The 21,447-nt window shown below is 55.3% G+C and overlaps 1 protein-coding gene across 3 annotated transcripts in view; it reads left to right on the top strand.

Moving 5' to 3' along the window:
- The first annotated feature begins 9,399 nt into the window (after positions 1–9,399).
- MOB2 (MOB kinase activator 2) overlaps positions 9,400–21,447 on the top strand; it is a 71,273-nt gene continuing 59,225 nt past the window's right edge. For 2 of the 3 annotated variants that reach the window (XM_034931915.1, XM_063608027.1), the window contains exon 1: positions 9,400–9,546. In XM_034931915.1, the coding sequence (XP_034787806.1) occupies positions 9,530–9,546 (17 nt within the window). In that variant the 5' untranslated portion in view covers positions 9,400–9,529. The remainder of the gene's footprint in view (positions 9,547–21,447) is intronic. The other variant, XM_055093958.1, reaches the window with a different exon arrangement.

The following is a 21,447-nucleotide window of genomic DNA, read 5'->3' as shown; positions in this document are numbered from 1 at the left end:
CAGTTCCCAAGGATGTCAGACTCTGTCCCCAGGGCAAGGGGAGCAAACCTGCAGGTCCTTGCCTGAAAGGGTGTTTTGTTAGGGGCTGGCACCACCGGCCAGGAAGGGTGGTGGATCCCGGCCGGGTGGGGGTGGCAGGAAGGGTGGTCATTGGGGACACAAAGGGCAGGTTCCCAACTCCCCAGGTCAGTCACCTCTTTGCTTCAAGGAATGACCTGCAGGTGACCCTGGGGATCAGGGCTTCAAGGAGCAACCCACGGCAGCCTGGACGCTGCCTGCCCTGAGCGCTCTCTGCCCAGGTCTGGACAAGGACTCTGCCCATCCTGCACTTGCCAGCTGGCAGGTGGCCTGTGCCCCAGCCTCAGGCTTCATCTGCATTTGCAGATCACTGGCACCTTACAAGAATGATTCCCAGGGGAGATGAGCCCCGTCTCAGCCTCAGGTAAAGCACACCCTATATGCTATGAATCATGTGGCCGGTAACTGCACCTATTACAAGTTGAATTGTGTGCCCCAGAAAGATATGCTCAGAGATGGGGCACGGTGGCTCACACCTGTAATCCCAAGGCTTTGAGAGTCCAATGCAGGAGGATCGTTTGTACCTAGGAGGTTGAGGCTGCAGTGAGCTGCGATGGTACCGTTGCACTCCAGCCTGGGCAGCAGAGCCATACCCTGTCTCAAATAAATATATACACACACACACACACACATATACACACACACGTGTGTGCGAATAAAATAATAAACATATTTTATATATATGTGTGTGTGTGTGTGTATATATATACACATATATATGTATATATATATGAAACAAAGTCTTGCTCTGTCACCCAAGCTAGAGTGCAGTGGCACGATCTCAGCTCACTGCAACCTCTGCCTCCCAGGTTCAAGTGATTCTCCTGCCTCAGCCTCCCGAGTAGCTGGGACTACAGGCATGTGCCACTACACCTGGCTAATTTTTGTATTTTCAGTAGAAACAGGGTTTCACCATGTTGGCTAGGCTGGTACTGAACTCCAGACCTCAGGTGATCCACCTGCCTCGGCCTCCCAAAGTGCTGGGATTACAGGCATGAGCCACTGCTCCTGGCCAGGACAGGGCAGCTTTCTGGGAGCAGAGGCTCCAGCCCTCCCTCTACTGGACCTCAGTGAATCCTGGCTAGCGGGAGCTTTGATGGGGGTTGTTGCAGCCGCCTGCAGGTCCTGGGGGAGGAAGTGGCCTGGAGGGCCCTGCGTGAATGGGCAGGTGACAGCCCTGGATGTGGGTAGCAGCATCCACCAGAGATGAGCAGGAGCACCCAGCCTGCCTCCCTGTGGTGCCGCCGTGGCCTGTTTACTTAGCCACACCTGGAGATAGGGAGGCAGAGGGCACCCTCTCAGAGAGCACTGGCAGCTGCTTCGGGTCATGCACACGGAGCTTTCGGCTGCACCTGGCTCATGGGAAGGCCCCAGCCATAATCCCAGGTGACGCTGATTATCAGCATCCTCATGCCCTGCCTGCATTCTGGTCACCCCAGGGGCACCAGACCCCCACGGAGAGCTAAGCCAAATGCAGGGGCTGTCCTGGCCTCTGGAGGGGAGGCAGGGATGACTGAAGCCCGGAGAACACTGCCCAGCCTGCTCCCAAGGGTGACCACCTTGACTGTTTCCTCAGGGAGGAGCGTCCCTTTGGGAGGCAGGTCATGGTGGGACAATGGCGGGCTTGAGAGCAGATGTTTCTGGAACCCCAGCTGCCCGCCCACTCGCTGAGTGACCTCGGACAAGCCTCTGGTCCTCCAGGAGCCTCGGCCTCCTCTCTGGATTGTCACTGCCTGGGGATTAAGTGAGGGAGCAGGAGCAGGACAGCAGGCACAGTGCGATCAGCAGGAGGGCATCTGAGGCGTTTGTTGAAGGCTTGGAAGAGCTGGCGGCACCTTGGGACCGGGAGGCAGGGCAGGCTTCTGCGCCACCCTCCCCAAATCAGACTCTGTTCAGGTCTAGGAGGTAAAGGGAATGCTGAACCATGGGGGTGCTGGGGATGGAGGGGCTGCCCAGGCAGGCGCTGGCAGCTGTGGCTACCCTCAGCCTCACTGGGGACTGTCCCAAGCACAAGAACCAGCTCAGAGGTGAGAAGGAGCCATTGTTCTCCAGGCTCTGCAGCGTAGGAGAATGTGTGTGTCACGAGGCCTACCCCGTGCCAAGGCCTCTCGGCGGCGCAGCCTGGGACAGAGAGGGGACGCTGAGCACCAGCTATGTCCCCTGCTGGCCCCGAAAGGCAATGAGTGGGCCCGAGAGAAGGACAGGCAGGGTCAGAGCAGAATCCGTGAATGACCCCGCAGGGCTTGGCCTGCATCCTGGAGTCAGCGGTTGACTGGGGAATCAGCTCTTTCCCCTGAAACATGCCATGAGGTCACCCTTATCCTGGAAGCCCCAGCTTTCCAACCCACAGTGGAGGACAGCTGCCCGAGGATCTCCACACAGGTCCTGCCTATAAGGGGTCCCCAGTCTAGACGGAAGCATGATTGGGAAAATCAAGCCCCTCACTTCTCTGGCCAGGAACTCCCAGTGGGCACAGCAGCCCCCGGGGCTGCTCTAGAGCCAGGCAGGAGGAAGGAGCCTGATTAGAAAGGGCAGGGGCTGTCACGAGGCGGCTTCAATCCGCAGAAATGAACTGTCTCTCAGTCCTGGAGGCCAGAAGTCTGACATTGTCAGCATCACCAGGGCTGGTTTCTTCTGAGGGCTGTGAGGAAGGGTCTGCTCTAGGTGTCGCTCCTCGGTTTGTGTTGTAGATGGCCTTCTCCTTCCTGCGTCTCTTCACACTGTCTTCTCTACGTGAGGCTGTGTCCAAACTCCCCCCGACCCTTTTTATTTTTTTTGAGACGGAGTCTCTCTGTCACCCAGGCTGGAGTGCAGTGGTGTGATCCTGGCTCACTACAACCTCTGCCTCTCGGGTTCAAGCGATTCTCCTGCCTCAGCCTCCCGAGTAGCTGGGATTACAGGCGCCCACCACCAGGCCCAGCTAATTTTTGTATTTTTAGTAGAGACGGGGTTTCACCATGTTGGCCAGGCTGGTCTCGAACTCCTGATCTCAGGTGATCCACCCACCTCTGCCTCCCAAAGTGCTGGGATTCCAGGCGTGAGCCACCGCACCCAGCCTAAATTCCTCCTTTTTATAAGGTCACCAGTCATACAGGATTGGAAGCCCCCACTCCACCAGGACCTCATCTTAACAAATGACTTCTGTGGACAGGGCATGGGGGCTCACGCCTATAATCGAGACCAATCTGGCCAATGTGGAGAAACATCGTTTCTACTAAAAACATAAAAATTAGCCGAGCGTGGTGGTGGACACCTGTAATCCCAGCTACTCAGGAGGCTGAGGCAGGAGAATCAATTGAACCTGGGAGGCAGAGGTTGCAGTGAGCCGAGATCGCACCATTGCACTCCAGCCTGGGCAACAAGAGCAAAACTCCATCTCAAACAAACAACAACAACAACAAAAAATGACGTCTGCAGTGACTCGTTTTCCAGATAAGGTCCCTTTCAGACCTTACTGGTACTAGGGGTTAGAACTGCCTCTTATCTTTCCAGGGGACACGCGTCAGCCCATGACACTGAGTGTGCCGTGACCATCTCCCTGGCTCTGTTTACCCCAGGGTACTGGTCATTTTGCATGCGCTGCCTGCTGTATTATTTTTTTTACTGACACTCCACAGCTCCTCAAGGGGAGGCTTTAGTCTGTTGTGTCTACTACTGTTCTCCAGGCACCTTACAAGTGCCTTGTCCTTGTACGTAGTTGGCACTCACTACCTATTTGTCAGATGAATGGGTGAATGGAAGGAGGAGAGGGCTGAGTGGGAAACCCTACAGGTCTTCTTTCCTGCCAAAACTGTCAACCAAAAGCAAACCTTAATCTCCAGAGATGCCCAGAAATGGGTGCCACCCTCCCAGACCCCAAAGTTGCAGAGAAGGGGCCCCTCTAGGATTCCAGTCTCACTCCCACGTCTTGTCTGTGCGGAAGACAGAGAGTGTTGGTGATTGACAGTGGATTGAAAGATGTAATGATTCCAACTGCAGCTGTTCTTCCAGACGTGGTGTCCTTATTGGAGCCAATCAACAGTTATGATTCAGCTATTGATCAGGCAGCCACACCCACCTCAATCCCAATAAACAGAGAACATCAGAAGCAGGGTGTCGTTATTTGGAGAAATTGGCAGTATACCTCCCCACTCAGGCCTCAGGGTCCTGCAAACTCAAATTCGCTCTGCCACAATTTCATCCACATCGACTTTTTTATTTTTTTTTTTGAGACAGAGTTTCACTCTTGTCGCCACGCTGGAGTGCAGTGGCGCCATCTCGGCTCACTGCAATCTCTGCCTCCAGGGTTCAAGCAATTCTCCTGCCTCAGCCTTCGGAGTAGCTGGGATTACAGGTGCATGCTACCACGCCCAGCTAATTTTTTTTTTGTATTTTTAGTAGAGATGGGGCTTTACCATGTTGCCCAGGCTGATCTCCAACCCGCCTCAGCCTCCCAAAGTGCTGGGATCACAGGTGCCTGCCACCACGCCCAGCTAATTTTTGTATTTTTAGTAGAGACGGGGTTTCACCATGTTGGTCAGGCTGGTCTCAAACTCCTGACCTCAAGATCCGCCCGCCTCGGCCTCCCCCAGTGCTGGGATCACAGGCATCAGCCACCGCGCCCGGCCTCGTCCACACAGATTTTGATTGTCTCTTAGGATATCACATCGTATGAATGATGCCACGTTCACAGGCCCCGGAGCCGAGGACCTAGATACTCTAGAGGCTAAATAATACACGTGTGGCTGGGCGCGGTGGCTCACGCCTGTAATCCCAGTACTTTGGGAGGCCGAGGTGGGCAGATCATGAGGTCAGGAGTTCGAGACCAGCCTGACCAACATGGTGAAACCCTGTATCTACTAAAAATACAAAAATTAGCCAGGCGTGGTGGCGCACGCCTGTAATCCCAGCTATGTGGGAGGCTGAGGCAGGAGGATCCCTGGAGCCCAGGAGGCAGAGGCTGCAGTAAGCCGAGATTGTGCCACTGTACTCCAGCCTGGCAACAGAGCAAGACTCTGTCTAAAAAGAAAAAAAGAAAAAGAAAAAGAGAAAAAATATACATGTGCTTGCCAAGAGATATATCCCATGAACATTTAGGGACTTGGCAACATTTTGGGGATCTAATGATCTGAGAACATTCTTTTCAAAGTAAAGGATGGGCTGTTTCACCTCCAGCACCATGATACACTGATGGATGTGTCAATTAGACATTGTCTTTTCCTTCAAGTAGCAGAAATTCGGAAGAACGATGATTTAACCCATATTTCTTTCAAATAACATAAGCACCTTGGTAAGAGAATCAGGACTGTCGTGGAGGGTTCTGAGTTTCAGCGGGAACCCAGGTTCTTTCTGCCTTTCTGCTCTACATCATCACTTCCTCATGCTCCAAGGTGGCTGCAAGAGCTCCAGCCATCATTTTTTTTTTTCTATTCTGGTCAGGAAGCAGGAGACTGGGACAGGGTTGGGGTAGACAGGAAGGACAAAAAGGATTTCCTGGAAGCTATGCAATAACTTCACCTTACATCTCGTTGGCCACCTCGCCTACCTAGGAAGCTGGATAAAATAGTTTTTCCTGTGGTCATATTGCTCAGCATTCGATTACTAAGTAAAAAGAGGAGGAGGAAGGAGGAGGAAGAGGGGAAGAAGCAAAGAGAAGAAAAAGGAAATGGAAGTAGACATGGGGCAGCTAACCTACCCTCTCTGACCAGTACTTACTGAATGTGCTGTTCTTAACTAATTAGCAAGAGACCCAAGAGTGCACAAAAGCTTTAAATGTGCCCCAGATTGAAAACAAGGTTTAGCTGGGGCTGCAGTACAAGCAGTTCTGTCAGTTGCCACTTTTTTTTTTTTTTTTTTTTGTCTCATTCTTGCTGCCCACACTAGAGTGCAATGTCATGGTCTTGGCTCACTGCAACCTCAACCTCCCGGGTTCAAGCGATTCTCCTGCCTCAGCCTCCCAAGTAGCTGGGATTACAGGTGCCTGCCACCATGCCCGGCTAATTTTTGTGTTTTTAGTAGAGATGGGGTTTCACCATGTTGGCCAGGCTGGTCACAAACTCCTGAGCTCAGGTAGTCCACCCACCTTGGTCTCCCAAAGTGCTGGGATTACAGGCGTGAGCCACCGAACCCAGCCTTTTTATTTTCTTTTCTTTTTTTGAGATGGAGCCTTCCTCTGTCACCCAGGCTGGAGTGCAGTGGTGTGATCTCAGCTCACTGCAGCCTCCTCCTCCTGGGTTCAAACGATTTTCCTGCCTCAGCCTCCTGAGTAGCTGGGATTACAGGTGCCCACCACCACGCCCGGCTAATTTTTGTATTTTTAGTAGACCATGTTGGCCAGGCTGGTCATGAACTCCTGACCTCAAGGGATCCACCCACCTCGGCCTCCTAATGTGCTGGGATGACAGACATGAGCCACCACACCTGGCCACTTGTCACTTCTGACTCAACAGATCCAGTGGCACCCCATGTGCTGCTACGTGGAGATGGTGGCAAGCTCTACTAGGAGGGTGAGCTAGGAGGGCCCCAGGGCTTTGGAGCGAAGCCCTATCCTCTCAAGAAATAAACATGATTCTTAGAGATGCACATTCCGGCTTGCCACTGGGCTCCAGATCAGACAATATGTAACACATGAGATAGCACACATGTGATATGGGCGGGACACACGAAGACATGCATGGGGTGCACTGGGCAGCATACCATCCTCAGGGGAGGAGGGCCGGGCCAAGGCAGGAGAGCTGCCCAAGCCAGGGGCCACACGCCCAGCATGCCCACCCACTCCCCCACGGCTCCTCACCTCCGCCTGCACCAGGGGCCTAATGAAGGATTTCTTAAGACAAGTTTGCTAATATCATTCCCATTCCACTAAAAAGGAAGCTGAGGCACAGGGACATTAAACAACCTGTCCAAGTCAGGCAGGCTGTCACCAGGATTGCTGGCACCCAATGGGGCAGGAAGGAATGTGGATGGAACCTGGGGGGGCTGCCTGAAGCATCCCCTAGGACAACCACTTTCAGGGGAGCCGTTACTGGAAGAGGCCAGCACCTAGGAGCAGGCAGGGCCACCAAAGGTTCCTCGTCCTCAGGAACGATGGGTTGGGTCACTCTGCGAGGTAAAGAGATGCAGCCAGCCGAGCGAGCGGTTCGTTAAAGCAAAGTGAGCATGAAGCAGGGAGAAGGAAGTCATCAGCCTTGGCCACACGAGTAAGGTAACCTGTCCTCTCTGACCAGTGCTTACGGAATGTGCTGCTCTTAAGTAATTAGCAAGAGACCCAAGAGTGCGCAAAAGCTTTAAATGTGCCCCAGATTGAGAACAAGGTTTAGCTGGGGCTGCAGTACAAGCAGTTCTGTCACTTGTCACTTTTTTTTTTTTTTTGAGACGGAGTCTGGCTCTTGTTGCCCAGGCTAGAGTGCAATGGCACGGTCTCTGCTCACTGCAACCTCTGACTCAACAGTCAGACCTTGGTGACATGTGTCTGTCTTTTCTTCCTTCCCGAGATGCTGTGTGTTAAATGCGTGTTTCTCCTCTTTCCTTTGTCTTTCCTATTTTATCTCCGGTGGTTTTTGATGGTTAAGTTTGCAATGTTCACCCACGAGCTTTACAACCAGGAAAGCGACGCAGCAAGAGTGGACGCCTCCCAGCCTCCTGGCGGTTGCTGATAAGCTGCGGGCTGGGCCCTGGAGGGAGTGGGGGTTCACCTCTACAAGGCTCAGCTGCACTATGAGGGCAGTAAGGTGAGGTGTGGGCAGAACGGTGTTTGTACAAAGCAGCAGCAGCGCTTGGCCGGCGGAGGCGGCATCTCCAGCACCAGCACTCAGGGATGCGGGACGCTGGCGCCCTGTGGCTGCAGCAGTGACGCCTTTACTGTCCCAGTTCTGTGCTCACACATCAGGCAGGAAGAGGCTTGGCTGTGACCAGCAGAAATTCCAGTGCCGGGTCTGCATTTCCCGCACATCAAGAGCTCCGGAGAAGGGCAGCCCATGGCTGGTGCAGCCGCTTTTTGGAGTCATCTACGTCCCAAGCTCTTCCGGTCTTCTCGGTCCTTGTTTTCTGTCAATGCCTCCCACCAAGGCAGTCCGAATACCTGGTTCCCGCCCTCCAGGTATTCTGCCCGTGCAGAAACAGAAGTCAAACCGCCTCCCTGCGGAGGCGTCATTCTCTCATTCGGGTGGGAAGCCTCCCTGGCCGACTTCTGTTCTGACTCCATTGACCATAACCACGTCACGCAGCCTCCTGCTGCTGCGGGGAGGTGGGGCGGGGGGGTCTAGGGTTGAAAGGTTTCGCCTGCTGCTCCCAACTGTGGGGCAAAGCCAGAGAGAAGGGACTAAGAACGGAGGCCACTGCGACTGGAGGCGTTCCCAGATGCACGGTCTTAGAAGTTCTCGAGCTTTCTGGGCAATGCCGTGAGCTACCCAGGATCTGTTATGAATTCCTTTTCACCTTAAGCCTTTCTCTTGATGGTAACTGAGAGTCCTGCCTGATACCTAAGCATTCTCGAGCCTGGAGAGAGGCCAGGTGGCAGGAGGGGACCTGGGGAGAGCGGGGAGGGGCCGCTTCCCCCTGGCTGAATACAGGGCAGCAGGCGGGGCTGACCCTGGAGGGGGCGAGGTCAGCTGTCCTGATGCGGTCACTTGTCTGACAAGCATGGTGGAGTGACACAGCCACTGGGCTTCAGACAAGTGACCGCATCAGGCCAGCTGACCTCGCCCCCTCCAGGGTCAGCCCCGCCGGCTGCCCTGTATTCAGCCGGGGGAAGCAGTCCCTCCCCGCTCTCCCCCAGGTTCTGTGTTCTCCCTGTCCTGATTCTGTGCTCCTCCGAGCATCTTCCCCGGGGGAAGAATGGGGAACTCCTGTCACTCAGTGACAGGCAGTCACTGAGTAACTGCTGTGGGCCGGGCCCAGGACAGAGTGGCTAGGAGGTCAGATGCCCAGGGAACATGGGGACGCCCAGGGGACATGGGGACACCCAGGGGCTCAAGGGGAGAGTCTGGGATGGGGGAGAGACAGCCAAGAGCGAGGCGATACACAGCCCACCGAGCGGGGACAGCGCAGGGAGCGAGGAGAGGGCCAAAGGTGGGAGAGGACAGCCGGGGGCGCAGGGGGACTGCCGGGGAGGGAGGGGGCAGCCAGGGTATGAGGGACAGTCCTGGAGCAAGGGGAGCGCCAAAGGCGGAAGGTAACCGTCCAGGGCGTGGGGGACAGCGCGGAGAGAGCCCAAGGGGGAAATTACAGCCGGGGTGTGGGGAGACAGTTCAGGTGCGCGGGGACAGCCCGTGGAGCCAGGAACACCTGGCGGCCAGGCAGCGCAGGGTGCGAGGCCGGGACTACGCGTCCCAGCAGGCGGCGCGCGGGCGCATCACTTCCGGCGGCGGCGGGCGGCGCGTGTGGGAGCGAGCGGGCGGGCGAGTGTTTACTTCCGGACGCCGGGGCTGAGGCCGATCGCGTCGGGCAGCGGGCGCGGCGGCCCCGCGCAGCCATGGACTGGCTCATGGGGTGAGTCTGCGGCCGGGCCGGGCTCGGGCGGGCGCCGGGCGGGGCGGTCGGGGCGCGAGTGAGTTGCGGGGCTCAGTGCGGGCACCGCCGCTCAAGGGCATCGGGCCCGGGCGGAGCGGGCGGAGCAGACGCGCCTGTCCTGGGCGGGCCGGGCCGGGGCGGGCGTCTCGGGGGCAGCCCGGTTCTGGTCCCGTCAGAGGCCTGGCCCGGCCGCCCCGCGCGCCCGGCTGTCGGTGGGCCGGGGCCTCGCAGCTTTCCCTGCCCGCTCCGCTCCCTGCGCGGGGCTCGCTTCTGGACTAAGTAACTTGAACACCGGTAGAGACAAGTTCCTTAAGAAAGAGGAAAAAGAAGCGAAAGACCCCAGTTTCCTGAGATACTCGCGGGGCTGTGGCCAAGGAGGGGAGCAGGACTGGGTGTTGCGGGCTGCGGACCCGCGGAGGGTCCCGGCGAGGTGCAGATCTTGCTGCGGTCCGCGGGCGGCCGGGGCAGGAGGGTGGAGTAGGAAGGAAGCCGGAGAAACTGCTAGCTCTTAGCTGGGGAGCCGCGGCCGCCTTCCCCTCCCATCCGCTTCTGTGTTTAGCTTGCTGGAAACCGGAGAAGCGGTATAGCAGCTAAAGCGTCGCCGCTTTGCCCGCAGCAGTTATTCTGGCTATAGTGATTTTTAAAAAAGAAAACTTTTTTCCTTTGGAAGAACAATAAGGACAGGCATTTTCACCCGACAGCGTGGTCCTTGCGCATCTCTGCCTGTCCCTGTAGCTACCCCTATAGCGCCTGCCCAGAGTCCGCTTACTCATTCCAGGGGCCTGGGGTGGGAGTGGGGAGTCGTTGCCCTTGGTTTTGGCCGGTGGAAGGACTTGTGTAGACACCGAAGTTCAGAAAGTGGAGTGAAAGGCTTGATGGACATTTTGTTTCAGTGTCTCTCAGGCCCTTGGGAGTCGAAGGGCGGCGTGGGGGCGCGGGGTCGGGGGGGTGTTGTCAGGATAACCAAGGAGAGGAATTAGAACCGTTCTTGGCATCGCATTGCATGGACTTCAGTGACGGGGAGACCAGGGAAGACAAGCAGAATGGGATGAATCAAGAGACGGCAGAAGTGCCCAGTGCAGCGGGGATCGGCCTGGAGCCAGAGTGTAGGGGTCAGGGCAGCTGTGCAGATGGCTCGGGGGACCAGCCATGGGGTGGGAGGGCTCATGTCTTTTTTTTTTTTTTGAGACAGAGTCTCACTGTGTCGTCCAGGCTGGAGTGCAGTGGCGTGATCTCGGCTCACTGCAACCTCTGCCTCCTGGGTTCAAGCAGCTACCTGCCTCAGCCTCCTGAGTAGCTGGGATTACAGGCTTCCGCCACCATGCCCGCCTAATTTTTGTATTTTTAGCGGAGATGGGGTTTCAAGGCCAGGTTGGTCTTGAACTCCTGACCTCGTGATCCGCCCGCCTCAGCCTCCCAAAGTGCTGGGATTACAGGTGTGAGCCACTGCGCCCGGCCGGCTCATGGCTTCTTGAAGAGGCAACACTGCTGTTCCAGCCCTGCCGCTTATTAGCTGTGTGAGTGGTCACTTCACCGCTTTCTTTAAATCACCTGCTTTAAAAAAATCACCCCTAAGGCGGAAACTGTACGACTTGCAGTGCATGGTTGTGGAGGGAGAGACCAAGGTAAAGGCTTAGCCCAGTGCTTGGCGTGTGGTAAATGTTGGCTACTGTTAGTGTGGAGAGGTGTTTCATGCAAGGCCTCTAAAACCCACGGACACTGAGAGTTGAGGCCGCACAGCTGTGTTTGCTTTATTCCAAATCATAGGCTCTTGCTTGCTTTCTGCATTTACTGGGAGGGACTGCATTGGAAGCACCCAGGCCTCGGAGTGGGAAGTAGACTCTTGAGCCGGTGAGTTGAACCCACAGGGATTCGTGTCAGCGGGACCAGCACAGTCAGCCGGGTTCCCAAGGAGGCAGCTGAGTGCGTTTTGTGAATGTGTGATTATTACCTGTGTACATTCATAAGTAGCAGGTACTTTGTGCCTGGAAGCTGACCAGCAGTTGGTCTTTTTAAACTCACTGAGGTCTATGCTTTGTGGATTTTGCTGTCATCATTGTGAATATTCAGAAATTAACTAATACTAGCTTCCGGGGGACTGATTCTTGTTTTTGTTTTGTTTTGTTTTGTTTTGTTTTGAGATGGAGTCTCGCTCTGTTGCCCAGGCCAGAGTGCAGCGGCATGTTCTCGGCTCACCACAACCTCCGCCTTCTGGGTTCAAGTGATTCTCCTGCCTCAGTCTCTCAAGTAGCTGGTATTACAGGCACGTGCCACCAGCCCAGCTAATTTTTGTGTTTTTAGTAGAGACGGGGTTTCACTATGTTGGCCAGGCTGGTCTCAAACTCCTGACCTCAAGCGATCCACCTGCCTTGGCCTCTTAAAGTGCAGGGATTATGGGCATGAGCCACCACGCCCAGCCTGGGGGACAGATTCCTGTGACCCTTGTTAAGACTTTGGTAACCAAGTAATCCTCCAGGGAAGGATGGTGGTGCACTCATCTCATGGGCCCCAGGCTGGGTCTGGGTGCCAGGGGAAGGCTGGCGAGGACCTTGGAGCTGCTGCCTCAGAGGGCCCTGGCCAGGGAAGGGGTGTTTGCCGCTGCCTGGCTGTAAAAGTGGGCAGTTCCAAGAGGGCAGTGAGATTTTCAAGTGGGATTAGGATGGAGTGCAGTTATCTTTGCATACGTGGTTTCAAATCTGTTGGACGTTGTGAATCATGAATTCTTTAACAATTCCTTAAATATATGCTTCCCCCCCTTTTTTTTTTTTTTTGAGACGGAGTCTTGCTCAGCCGCCCAGGCTGGAGTGCAGTAGCGCGATCTTGGCTGGCTCACTGCAACACTGTTTCCCGGGTTCAAGTGATTCTCCCGTCTCAGCCTCCTGAGTCGCTGGGATTACAGGCGCCTGCCACCACACCCGGCTAATTTTTTTGTGTTTCAGTAGAGATGGGGTTTCACCATGTTGGCCAGGCTGGTCTTAAACTCCTGACCTCAGGTGATCCGCCTACCTTGGCCTCCCAAAGTGCTAGGATTACAGGTGTGAGCCACCGCGCCTGGCTGTGCTTCCTGTTTTAAGAGGTACATTTCAGTGGTCAAGTACTGCTTTTCCTCCAGAGCCTGTTTTAAGCTGGTATACAAGGATGCAGAGCAGAGAGGGCCCAGGGACTACTCTGTCTCTCCTTCCCTCTGCTCATTTCACATGTTTATTGAGCATCTACTATAAAAATAAGTTGTAAAAGCTGAAGAGTGAGCGAGCCGCAGAGACCCACAGATTTCTCTCATTCTGGTCCACTGCTCACTTAATCAGGCTGTGCCACCGGAGAGGGGTCAGCGGTGAGTGAAGCAGCTTGCTCCTATCTGAGCAGCTTTTGTGTGGTCATTGCCAGCACTTTCGTTGGCCATTAATCCTTCAACTAGGTGTCAGTCTGGGATTGGGGAAATGTGTTATTTTTGACTATTTCTTGATATTTTTAATTAATTCAAAGCACTCACTGTCAGCCAAGTAGTTAGTTTGGAATACAGGTCTCTTATGTTTTAAAAGCTTTTTTTAAAGAAAGGATTTCTTTGAATTAGTTCATCTCAGATGACAAAGTATGGACTTGACAGTAGCGGCAAACAGTGCCTTTGCCTGCCGTGTTCTCTTCTGATCACCGGAGGAGTGTTCTGTGGATGTGCAAGTGAAAAGCCACGTCTTCCTTGTCACTGGGAGAAGAGCTAAGAGCCTGGCCTGCTGAGCATTCTAGCAGCCTTATCATCAGCACTCCCAGCCGCTCCTGAGGAAGGGGGGCCCTGCAGGGAAACCTGCTCGGGAAACCGGAACAGAGCCCAGCACGTCAGGACTGGTGATGATGAGCGTGGCTGGGGCTTTTCTGGAGAAGGGTCGCAGGCATGGCTCTCCACCATCCCTTTCTCGTAGGTTTCCTTTGCTTGGCATTGCTTTGAGTTTGCTGGTGAAGTAGCTGTAAAGGTAAACTTTTTTTTCTCTCTTTCTTCCTTTTACAAAGAGTAATTCGTAACTTGAAAGCGGTTTCCACTTTTTGTATACAAGCTCTGTTCCATTCTGGGCAGCCAGTGACAGGATGTCATCCCTCGCCACTGAGTTGTAGGCAGGTGGAGAGGAGAAGCTTGAGCTGCGGTGGTTTCTGTGGAGGCTAGGGAAGGGAGGGACTCTACCACACAGTGTTGGGAGTTTAGGAGAAACTTTTGTCTTTAACCGACAACAGGCATTTGTGAAGAGGTGTGTGTGCAGTCAGTGTTACCCAACGGAACGCACAGCCCAGGAGCAGCTGAGCATCCGGGAATACAGGAAAGGAAACACACTTCCTCCCCTCCCGACTGATGGGAATGTAGCTGCCCTCCTGCTGGCCCTGCACAGGGCCCAGTGTGGTGGAGTTTGCGGGGAAAGGCCCCTCTCCTCCAGGCAGCTTCTCCGGCTGGCCACAGCCAGGGCAAGGGGGCACGTATCTCAGGCACCCTTCTTTGGGGCTCTCCTGGCTCCTTCTGAGGCCGCACGGTGCCTTGACACCAGTGCCCTGGTTACTCTCCAAGCAGCAGGTGAACTGTGGGTTAGCGGGCTCGGGCTGTGGCACCACAGTGCTGGTGATTGAATACAGACTGCAGGTGAGTGGGGAGGGCCTCTCTGGGGCCGCTGGCCTGTGCTTACTGACTCAGCTCTGATTGAAGACAGACTGCAGGTGAGTGGGGAGGGCCCCTTTGGGGCTGCTAGCTTGTGCTTACTAACTTGGCTCTCCCAGCTGCCTTCAGGGGTCCTCCTCTCTGACCGAGATAAAATCTCGTGAGTGTGTGTCTCTGCAGGAATGTGAATGGAGTGATGACGACCTTGTTTTTCTTCTTTCTTTTCTTTGCCGCATGGGAGGATGTTACTGGTGGTTGACGATTGATTCTGATTATGAGGACACCCAGGCTGAACTTGCTTGAATCTCTAGAGTTCTTTTAACAGCCTCATTGAGGTATAATTTACATACCATAAAGTTAACTTAAGTTTGCAATTAAATAATTTTTTGTAAAATTACAGGGCTGAGTAACCATCACCACAGTTTAATTTGAGAACTTTGCTATCATGCCCCAGAGAAGCCTCATGTCCACTGGTACTGCTCCCCATCCCCACCTCCAGCCCCGAGGCGGCCACCAGTCTCCCGCCATCTGTGTGGATGAGCTGAATCATGCAAATGGAATCCCAATACACCGGCTGTGTGCCTGGCCCACGCGGTGCAGTGTTGCGAACGTCCATCCATGGCTTTGCGTGTGTCTGCAGCTCCGTCCTCTTCATCACCAAGTGCAATTCCATCCTGGGGAGATGTGCATCTGCCACTCTCCTTCCACCACTGATCCGCAGTTTGTGACTGTGACTTTTAGGACAGTGAGCTGGGCCTGTTCCTCAGCCGGGGGCCCCAGATTCCTGAGTTCATGGGCTGCCGTGTACCAGGCTCTGTGCTGGGGCGGAGGTCCAGAGATGGAGACACAGCCATTCCCGCTTTCCTAGAGCTGTCAGGCTGGTAGAGAAGGGCCCCAGGCAGCAGGAGAATTGAGAAGTGGGTGAGTGCGGCCAAAAGCAGGGGGCTCGGTTAGAGCAGGTATGAAGGGCTTTTCCAAGAGGGAAGGAGGAAGGAGGTGGCCCAGGAAGAGGCAGCAACACATGCGGAGGTGTGAGCAGAGAAGCCGGCCAGCCCAGGTCCGCTGTATCTCCAGCGGGCAGCCCTGGAAGGTCTGGTTTCAGGAATAGCCTCTTTCCAACAAGGCTCCACCAGGGCGCTCTTAGGCCTGGGTTTCAGAGGTGTTTGCCTAGGGTGGTGTTGCATTCAGAGTCCTCTTCTTTAAAAAAAAGTTTTCCATCACCCCTCCCGTTTCCAAATTAACCTTAAAAAGAGCAGTGGTCGGCCAGGCGCGGTGGCTCACGCCTGTAGTCTCAGCAGTTTGGGAGGCCGAGGCGGGCGGATCACGAGGTCAGGAGGTTGAGACCATCCTGGCTAACACGGTGAAACCCTGTCTCTACTAAAAATACAAAAAATTAGCCGGTCGTGGTGGCGCGTGCCTGTAATCCCAGCTGCTCGGAAGGCTGAGGCAGGAAAGTCACTTGAACCCGGGACGTGGGGGTTGCAGTAAGTGGAGATGGCGCCACTGCACTCCAGTCTGGGTGACAGAGTGAGGCTCCATCTCAAAAAAAAAAAAAAGCAGTGGTCATGGATACATGGAGTCCTTTTTAGAATGAGCCTCCCCGTAAACCCCTAGCGACACCCCTCCCGTTTCTCCTGCTCGGACTGTCTACTAGGAACCCTTGCACAAGTGTCCTTGAAGCTGGGGGTGAGCCCACCAGGGGAGCTGCAGACGGCCTCCCCTGGTCGGGGGCTGGTAGATGGCAGGGCTGCGTTTCTCATCACGAGCGTATCTGAGACAGCGCAGCGCCCACCTTTGCTTTAGTGTTGCCACCACCAAGTGCCACCCTTGTGTCCTGGCTCAGGGGGGCCTCTTCCCAGCCCTGGGAAAGCCAGCCACCCTAGGGGTCTGCCTGCCAAGTGCTGCTGTCAGATGGAGCAGGGGCTTGGTGTACCACCAGACCCCCTCTCCAGAGGAAGCTGTGGTCTCTGCTGCCGTCATCCGGTACGGGAGGAGGGGTGTTGAGGCCACTGTGAGGGAGGACCCCTGTGCCATGCCCCTGTCACCCCAGTGTTTCTCCTTTGTCCACACAGCGGTCTGGGTTAGAAACACCAGGGCCCACTGCAACTTTTGTTAGGGCCACTGAGTGCTGGTTGGGAGCCACGGGGCCGTGGCCTTTGTTTCTCCGTGGTGATTACTGCGTGTGCAGCCTCCTGCCAGTGCTAGACCTGTCTGGAAGGGAAGGGCGTGTGCTGTTCCCGTCTGTCTTTGGCCAGAAGAGCCTCCCATTATTTGCCTTCACCATGTTTGTTTTTTTTCTGCACAGGATTTCTCCTGGCTGGGGCACACCCATTGGTGTTCAGTGGAAGTAGAAACAATTGGAACAAACAAAATGTGGAAGCTTAAAGAGAAAAGAAGGAGATGGTGGGCAGGGCTTCCAGGCCACGTGTGATCTGTGGCACTGCTTGGCCTGTGGACTGTGGCCACAGTCGCGTTGCTGTCCCTGGCTCCCTTCTCTTTGAAGGTCTCCTTTGCCAGCGCACACGGCTCCCTGGGCTGGAATGTCTGTTCATTCATCCCTGCAGTTGTTTGCGGATGTCCGGGGCTAACGTGAGTTAGTTAATGTGAGTGAGTTAAGTGCCGCAGCTCCTGTTTTTTGCCCTGCGTGGTGGTGATTTTGGTCTGTGTCATCGAGCATTTCGCTGTGGTGGGCAGGGAGGCAAAGAGCTCCCACAAAGGTATGCAGCTTTTCCCTGCAGAAAGCAGGCAAGCTGGAGGGTTGGAAAGCAAGGAGGCACCATGCTGTTTCCCTTTTGCCCATGACCTTTGCAGGTTGGGAGGCTTTTCTTCCAAGCACCCTTTCAGCAGCGCCTCTTCCCCTCCAGACATGGTGGCTGTGCAGGCTGTGGGCTGGCAGACCCTATCCCCACAGCAGTGCAATCTCAGGAGCCCACGTGGGGCTGTTGTCTCGGGGTTTGGCCCGCACCGTCTACAGAAGCTCCTAACTCCTGCTTTGCTGGGACTTGTCCTCAGCCCATGGAAAGGCCTGATGGTGCCAGGTGGCCCTGAGGAGCCGGATGCCTGAGCCTGGGGCCAAGCCTGGGCGTGAGCCCAGGAGCATAAAATTAGCTCGGGCGTGGGTTGAAAGCTGCTGGTGTGAGCATGGCTTGTCTGTGTTGAGTTTGTCGTGCACAGCCCTGGCCTCTCCCCACAGCCGGCGGCCAGCCCTCTACATGGGCGGCCGCTCTGGGTTCCGCCTCCCAGCACATCTGCCCTTCTGCTGCGTGCCCTGTTCTTTGTGCCACATGTGACAGGACCATTTGTCATAGCAGTGGTGTCATGAATTACAAGAGTGTGGGCCTGAGAATCTGGGTTGAGTCAGGTTCCTGTTGGAGGCCTGCACGCGCGCAGCCTGCTCTGAGCGCTCCGGACACGCGTGAACAGAGGCAACAGGAGCCACCCCTGGGCAGCTTCCCCACTGCCGAGGGGGACGGGAGTAAGGAGGTGTGGGATAGGGTGCCTGGAGGGGGTGCGTGGGAGAGCTGTTTGAATAGGGGCTCTAGAAGGCCTCTTTGAGAAGGTGCTGTTGAGCTGAGACCTGCGGAGGTGAGGGAGGGGACTCGCCATGCAGGCCTGTGGAGGGAGCCCTGGCTCCCTGGTGCTTTGTCTCAGAAGGGCTGCCTTTGCCTCCTCCCCTCATGGTTCCAGGGACACGTGGGTTTTTATTTAATATTTTTCAGTCGATTGTCATCTTTAATATTTTGATGAATGGGCTGTGTCAAATTTAGCCAGCAGGAGCGCATGTGACTCAGCTCCCGTATCAGTTGAATAGACGAAGGGGCAGGGAGGGAAGCCTCTGTGAGCAGGAACCAGTGAGCCTGGCTGTGTATCACCTGGATAACCTCTGAGCTGAAGAGCTGTGCCAGCAAAGCCCTTGAGCTCATGTGGGCATGGGGGACAGTCTGAGGACAGGAGGAACAGCAAGGAGACCTCAGGCTGCGCTCAGGAGGCTTCGGTGGCAGGTCAGATTGCTCTTACAATTTGGCAACCATCTTATGAATATTGTGGGTTAAAAGAAATAATCAGTGTCACCGGTAGCCAAGTTTTTAATGTTAAAAAAGATGACAATATAGAATAAAATGAACCCCTGCAGGGTTCCGTGGGGAGTATTACCATGAGAGCATCATTCTGTGCGTAGGCTGTGCTCCCTGCCAGCAGTGGGCTTCCCAGCAGGCGGCCTTGGCTCTGCGTGGGACATGCTCGGCCTGCAGCACCGTGTGCCCTCCTGAGCAGCTCTGCTCTGGTGGATGCTCTCAGCAGAAAACACACAACTTCGTGGTCCCCTCTTCTGCCCCTGGCAGGGGTAGCGTGTGGGCCAGGGTGCGAGTGTGCATCCCACGCCCAGGACTGCCAGGCAGGCCGCATGGTCAGCCACCAGGGTCAGGTGTCAGGCGCTGCTCCAGACGCGTGCGTCTCTGATCTTGGGCATGGCTCAGCAGCCTCCGGCTTGGCCGTGGGTGGTTCCTGCTCACCTGTTTCTGAGTAACCAACCCTGAAACTTCTGGGCCTAACATGAGGCCTCATCACCTTTCCCGCATCTGTGGGCTGGTGGGTGGGGCTCTGGCCCCACAGGTTATTCCTGCACTGCCACCCGTGGTGGCTGGGCTGGCAGCCCTCAGGGGCCTTGCTGTCATGGATGTCTGCTGGGGTGCCACAGTTTCCCCCACATGGATCTCTCCAGGCAGAGTTTTATATCCTCACCCTAGAGCAGAGTTTTTGGACTTCTTGCTCTCAGGACCCCTTAAAGTCCTTGTTGAGGCTGGGCATGGTGGCTTCTGCCTGTAATCCCAGCACTTTGGGAGGCCAAGGTGAGAGGATCACTTGAGCCTGGGAGTTCAGGACCAGCCTGAGCAACATAGGGAAACCCCATCTGTACAAAAAAGTAAAAAGAATTAGCCAGATGTGATGGTGTATGCCTCTAGTTCCAGTTGTTTGGGAGGCTGAGGCGGGAGGATTGCTTGAACCCAAGAGGTTGAGGCTGCGGTGAGCTCTGCACCACTGCACTCCAGTCTCAGTGATAGTGAGCCCCTGCCTCTAAAATTTAAAAAAAAGTCCTTATTGAGTTTACATGATGGAGCTATGAATATTCATCTTTTAGAAATTAAAATTGAGAATGTAAAACAACTTTAATTCATTTAGAAATAATTAAAAACCCAGTATATCTTAACATAAGTAATATTTTTAAAATTAAAAAAAAACCTATTATCTTCTAGAGTCAAATAAACAGAGTGGCTTTACTTTTTGCAAATCTTGAGAGCTGGATCTGTCAGGTTCTGTGTTTATCCTGCTGTAATTTTACAGGCCCGGTGGCTTCCACAAGGCTTTGGCACATGGCACCTTTGTGGTACTGTAAAGACAGTGCTAACCTCATGGTCCCAGACCACACTTTCGGCTCTAGGACTCCCCACGTGGCCTCTCTTTGCCTCTGCCGGGACGGCCTTCATCCCAGGAGAGCCATTGTGAAAATGGCTGGAAGACAATACATCCTTTCAGCCACCTTCTGTTGGTCAGGGAGTCACGGAGCCACCTGGATCTGGGGGTGGGAGTGGTTAAGAGTGGACAGCCTGCCTCTGGATGGAGGAGGGCTCTAGGAGGCCCTGGTCCTCCTGCCTCCTTCAGGAGGCCCTGGCTGGTCACCTCAGAGACCAAGGCCTTTTCTCTCTCCCTCTAACTTCTGGGCAGGGCTCAGCCCTCCTCACGTGCTACCTTCCTCTTCCTGCCATTTAGTTTTCCTCCCAGGGCGTGCAGCCCGGCACTACTGTGGGCCATGGGGTTGTGCAGGTGGGGCAGGTGCTGTCTCCGGGTGCCACCGAGGGCTGCTGAGGCAGAGCCAACACTGGACAGCCCGCGTTTCCATTGCTGAGCTTTCGTGGTGCCCGCTCAGGTGAGCGTCGGCCTGTGCAGGCCATGGCCCAGCGTGTTCTGTGGCTTCACCCAAGCTTTCAGCTTGATTCAGTCCAGTGTCACTGTGACAGGGCTTCAGTGTGGCCCGGGAGACGCCTCTAGGGAGAGGCTGCTCAGGCAGCCCCTCATTTAGGAAGAGCTCCTGAGCCCTAGTTGCTGGTCTGAGGGGGTGTCGGTACCCAGTGCTGGCCTGGACTGTCCTGGGAGGTATGGGGAGCACACCCCGGAACCCATCGAGCCACACTGCCTGGGACTTACCAAGCAGCAAGCTGGCCCTAGCAAAAATGGCAGAAATCGTATAAAACAGGCTACGAGCAGATAAGCTGCTCCTGTGTGGCTGTGTCCACAGTGTTTTCAGAAGCCGCTGTGTGTGGGCTTTTGTCCTTTCTCGTGTTTGGTCAGGCTTCTCTGTGGAGGCACTGCACGCCCCTTCACCAGACGTCTCTCTGCACTGGCAGTGGTCTTACCAGCCCTGGGTGGGTTCCTTGGCTACTCAGCAAGACAGACCCCATAGGGCTTCCCAAGTGCCATTCTCTGACTTAGCAAACGGGACCTCAGCATGGGCCCAGTGGTCTCCAACAAGGAAGGAAGGGTGCATGGGAGGTGAGGTTTACTGAGCAGGGTTTCTGGCCCCACAGGGTGGGCGGAGGGAACCGCGGGCAGGGACAGCGGGACAGCGGGACCCTTCCCTGTCACTGCAGCTCCCTCTGGGTTGATGCTTTTATAACAGTGGGTAGCGCTGGCTGGTGGAGTCCAGGAGTGGTGCTGAGGGTGGGGCTGACCCGCACCTGCCTCTGGCTCTGCAGGGCCTGGCCTCAGGTTGTTGTGCTCAGCAGCCATTCATCTTCCCAGCACCCATTGGACTCTGCTGGTGTCCTGTGTGCCTTGTGCTGGGGGGGGGACCTTAGGAAGAAGGACACATCCCTGCTCACCTGGGACTTGGTGTTACGTGTCCATTGTAGAGACACAAAATACAGGGAAAAAAACCCAGAAAATCAAAAGCAAATCCTCCTACCACCCAGCGATAGTCTGTACTTGACATTAAAACCGGCCTCACTCTGTAGTGGGACTCTTGCTACCCAGGGGAGTTGTCCACTGCTCCCCTGCCGGTGGGAATGGGGACGTTCCCAGGCTGTGTGATGCTTCCCGAGTCCCTGGGAAGGGAGCGTGGGGCCAGTGCTGGTGTTTCCACAGGTCGGTGCCCGCCACTTGTGTTGGTCTTTTCTAAAGAAGATCTTTGCCACGTTGACAGGCAGAGAGCGGTGCCAAGGTTTAGTCCGTGTTTCCTGCAGGAGGGCTGATAT

This window comes from Pan paniscus, chromosome 9 (genome assembly GCF_029289425.2).
Source record: "Pan paniscus chromosome 9, NHGRI_mPanPan1-v2.0_pri, whole genome shotgun sequence".
NCBI classification, from domain to species: domain Eukaryota; kingdom Metazoa; phylum Chordata; class Mammalia; order Primates; family Hominidae; genus Pan; species Pan paniscus.
Note: the sequence above shows the minus strand (reverse complement) of the source record. Positions and strands in the feature narration are given on the sequence as shown.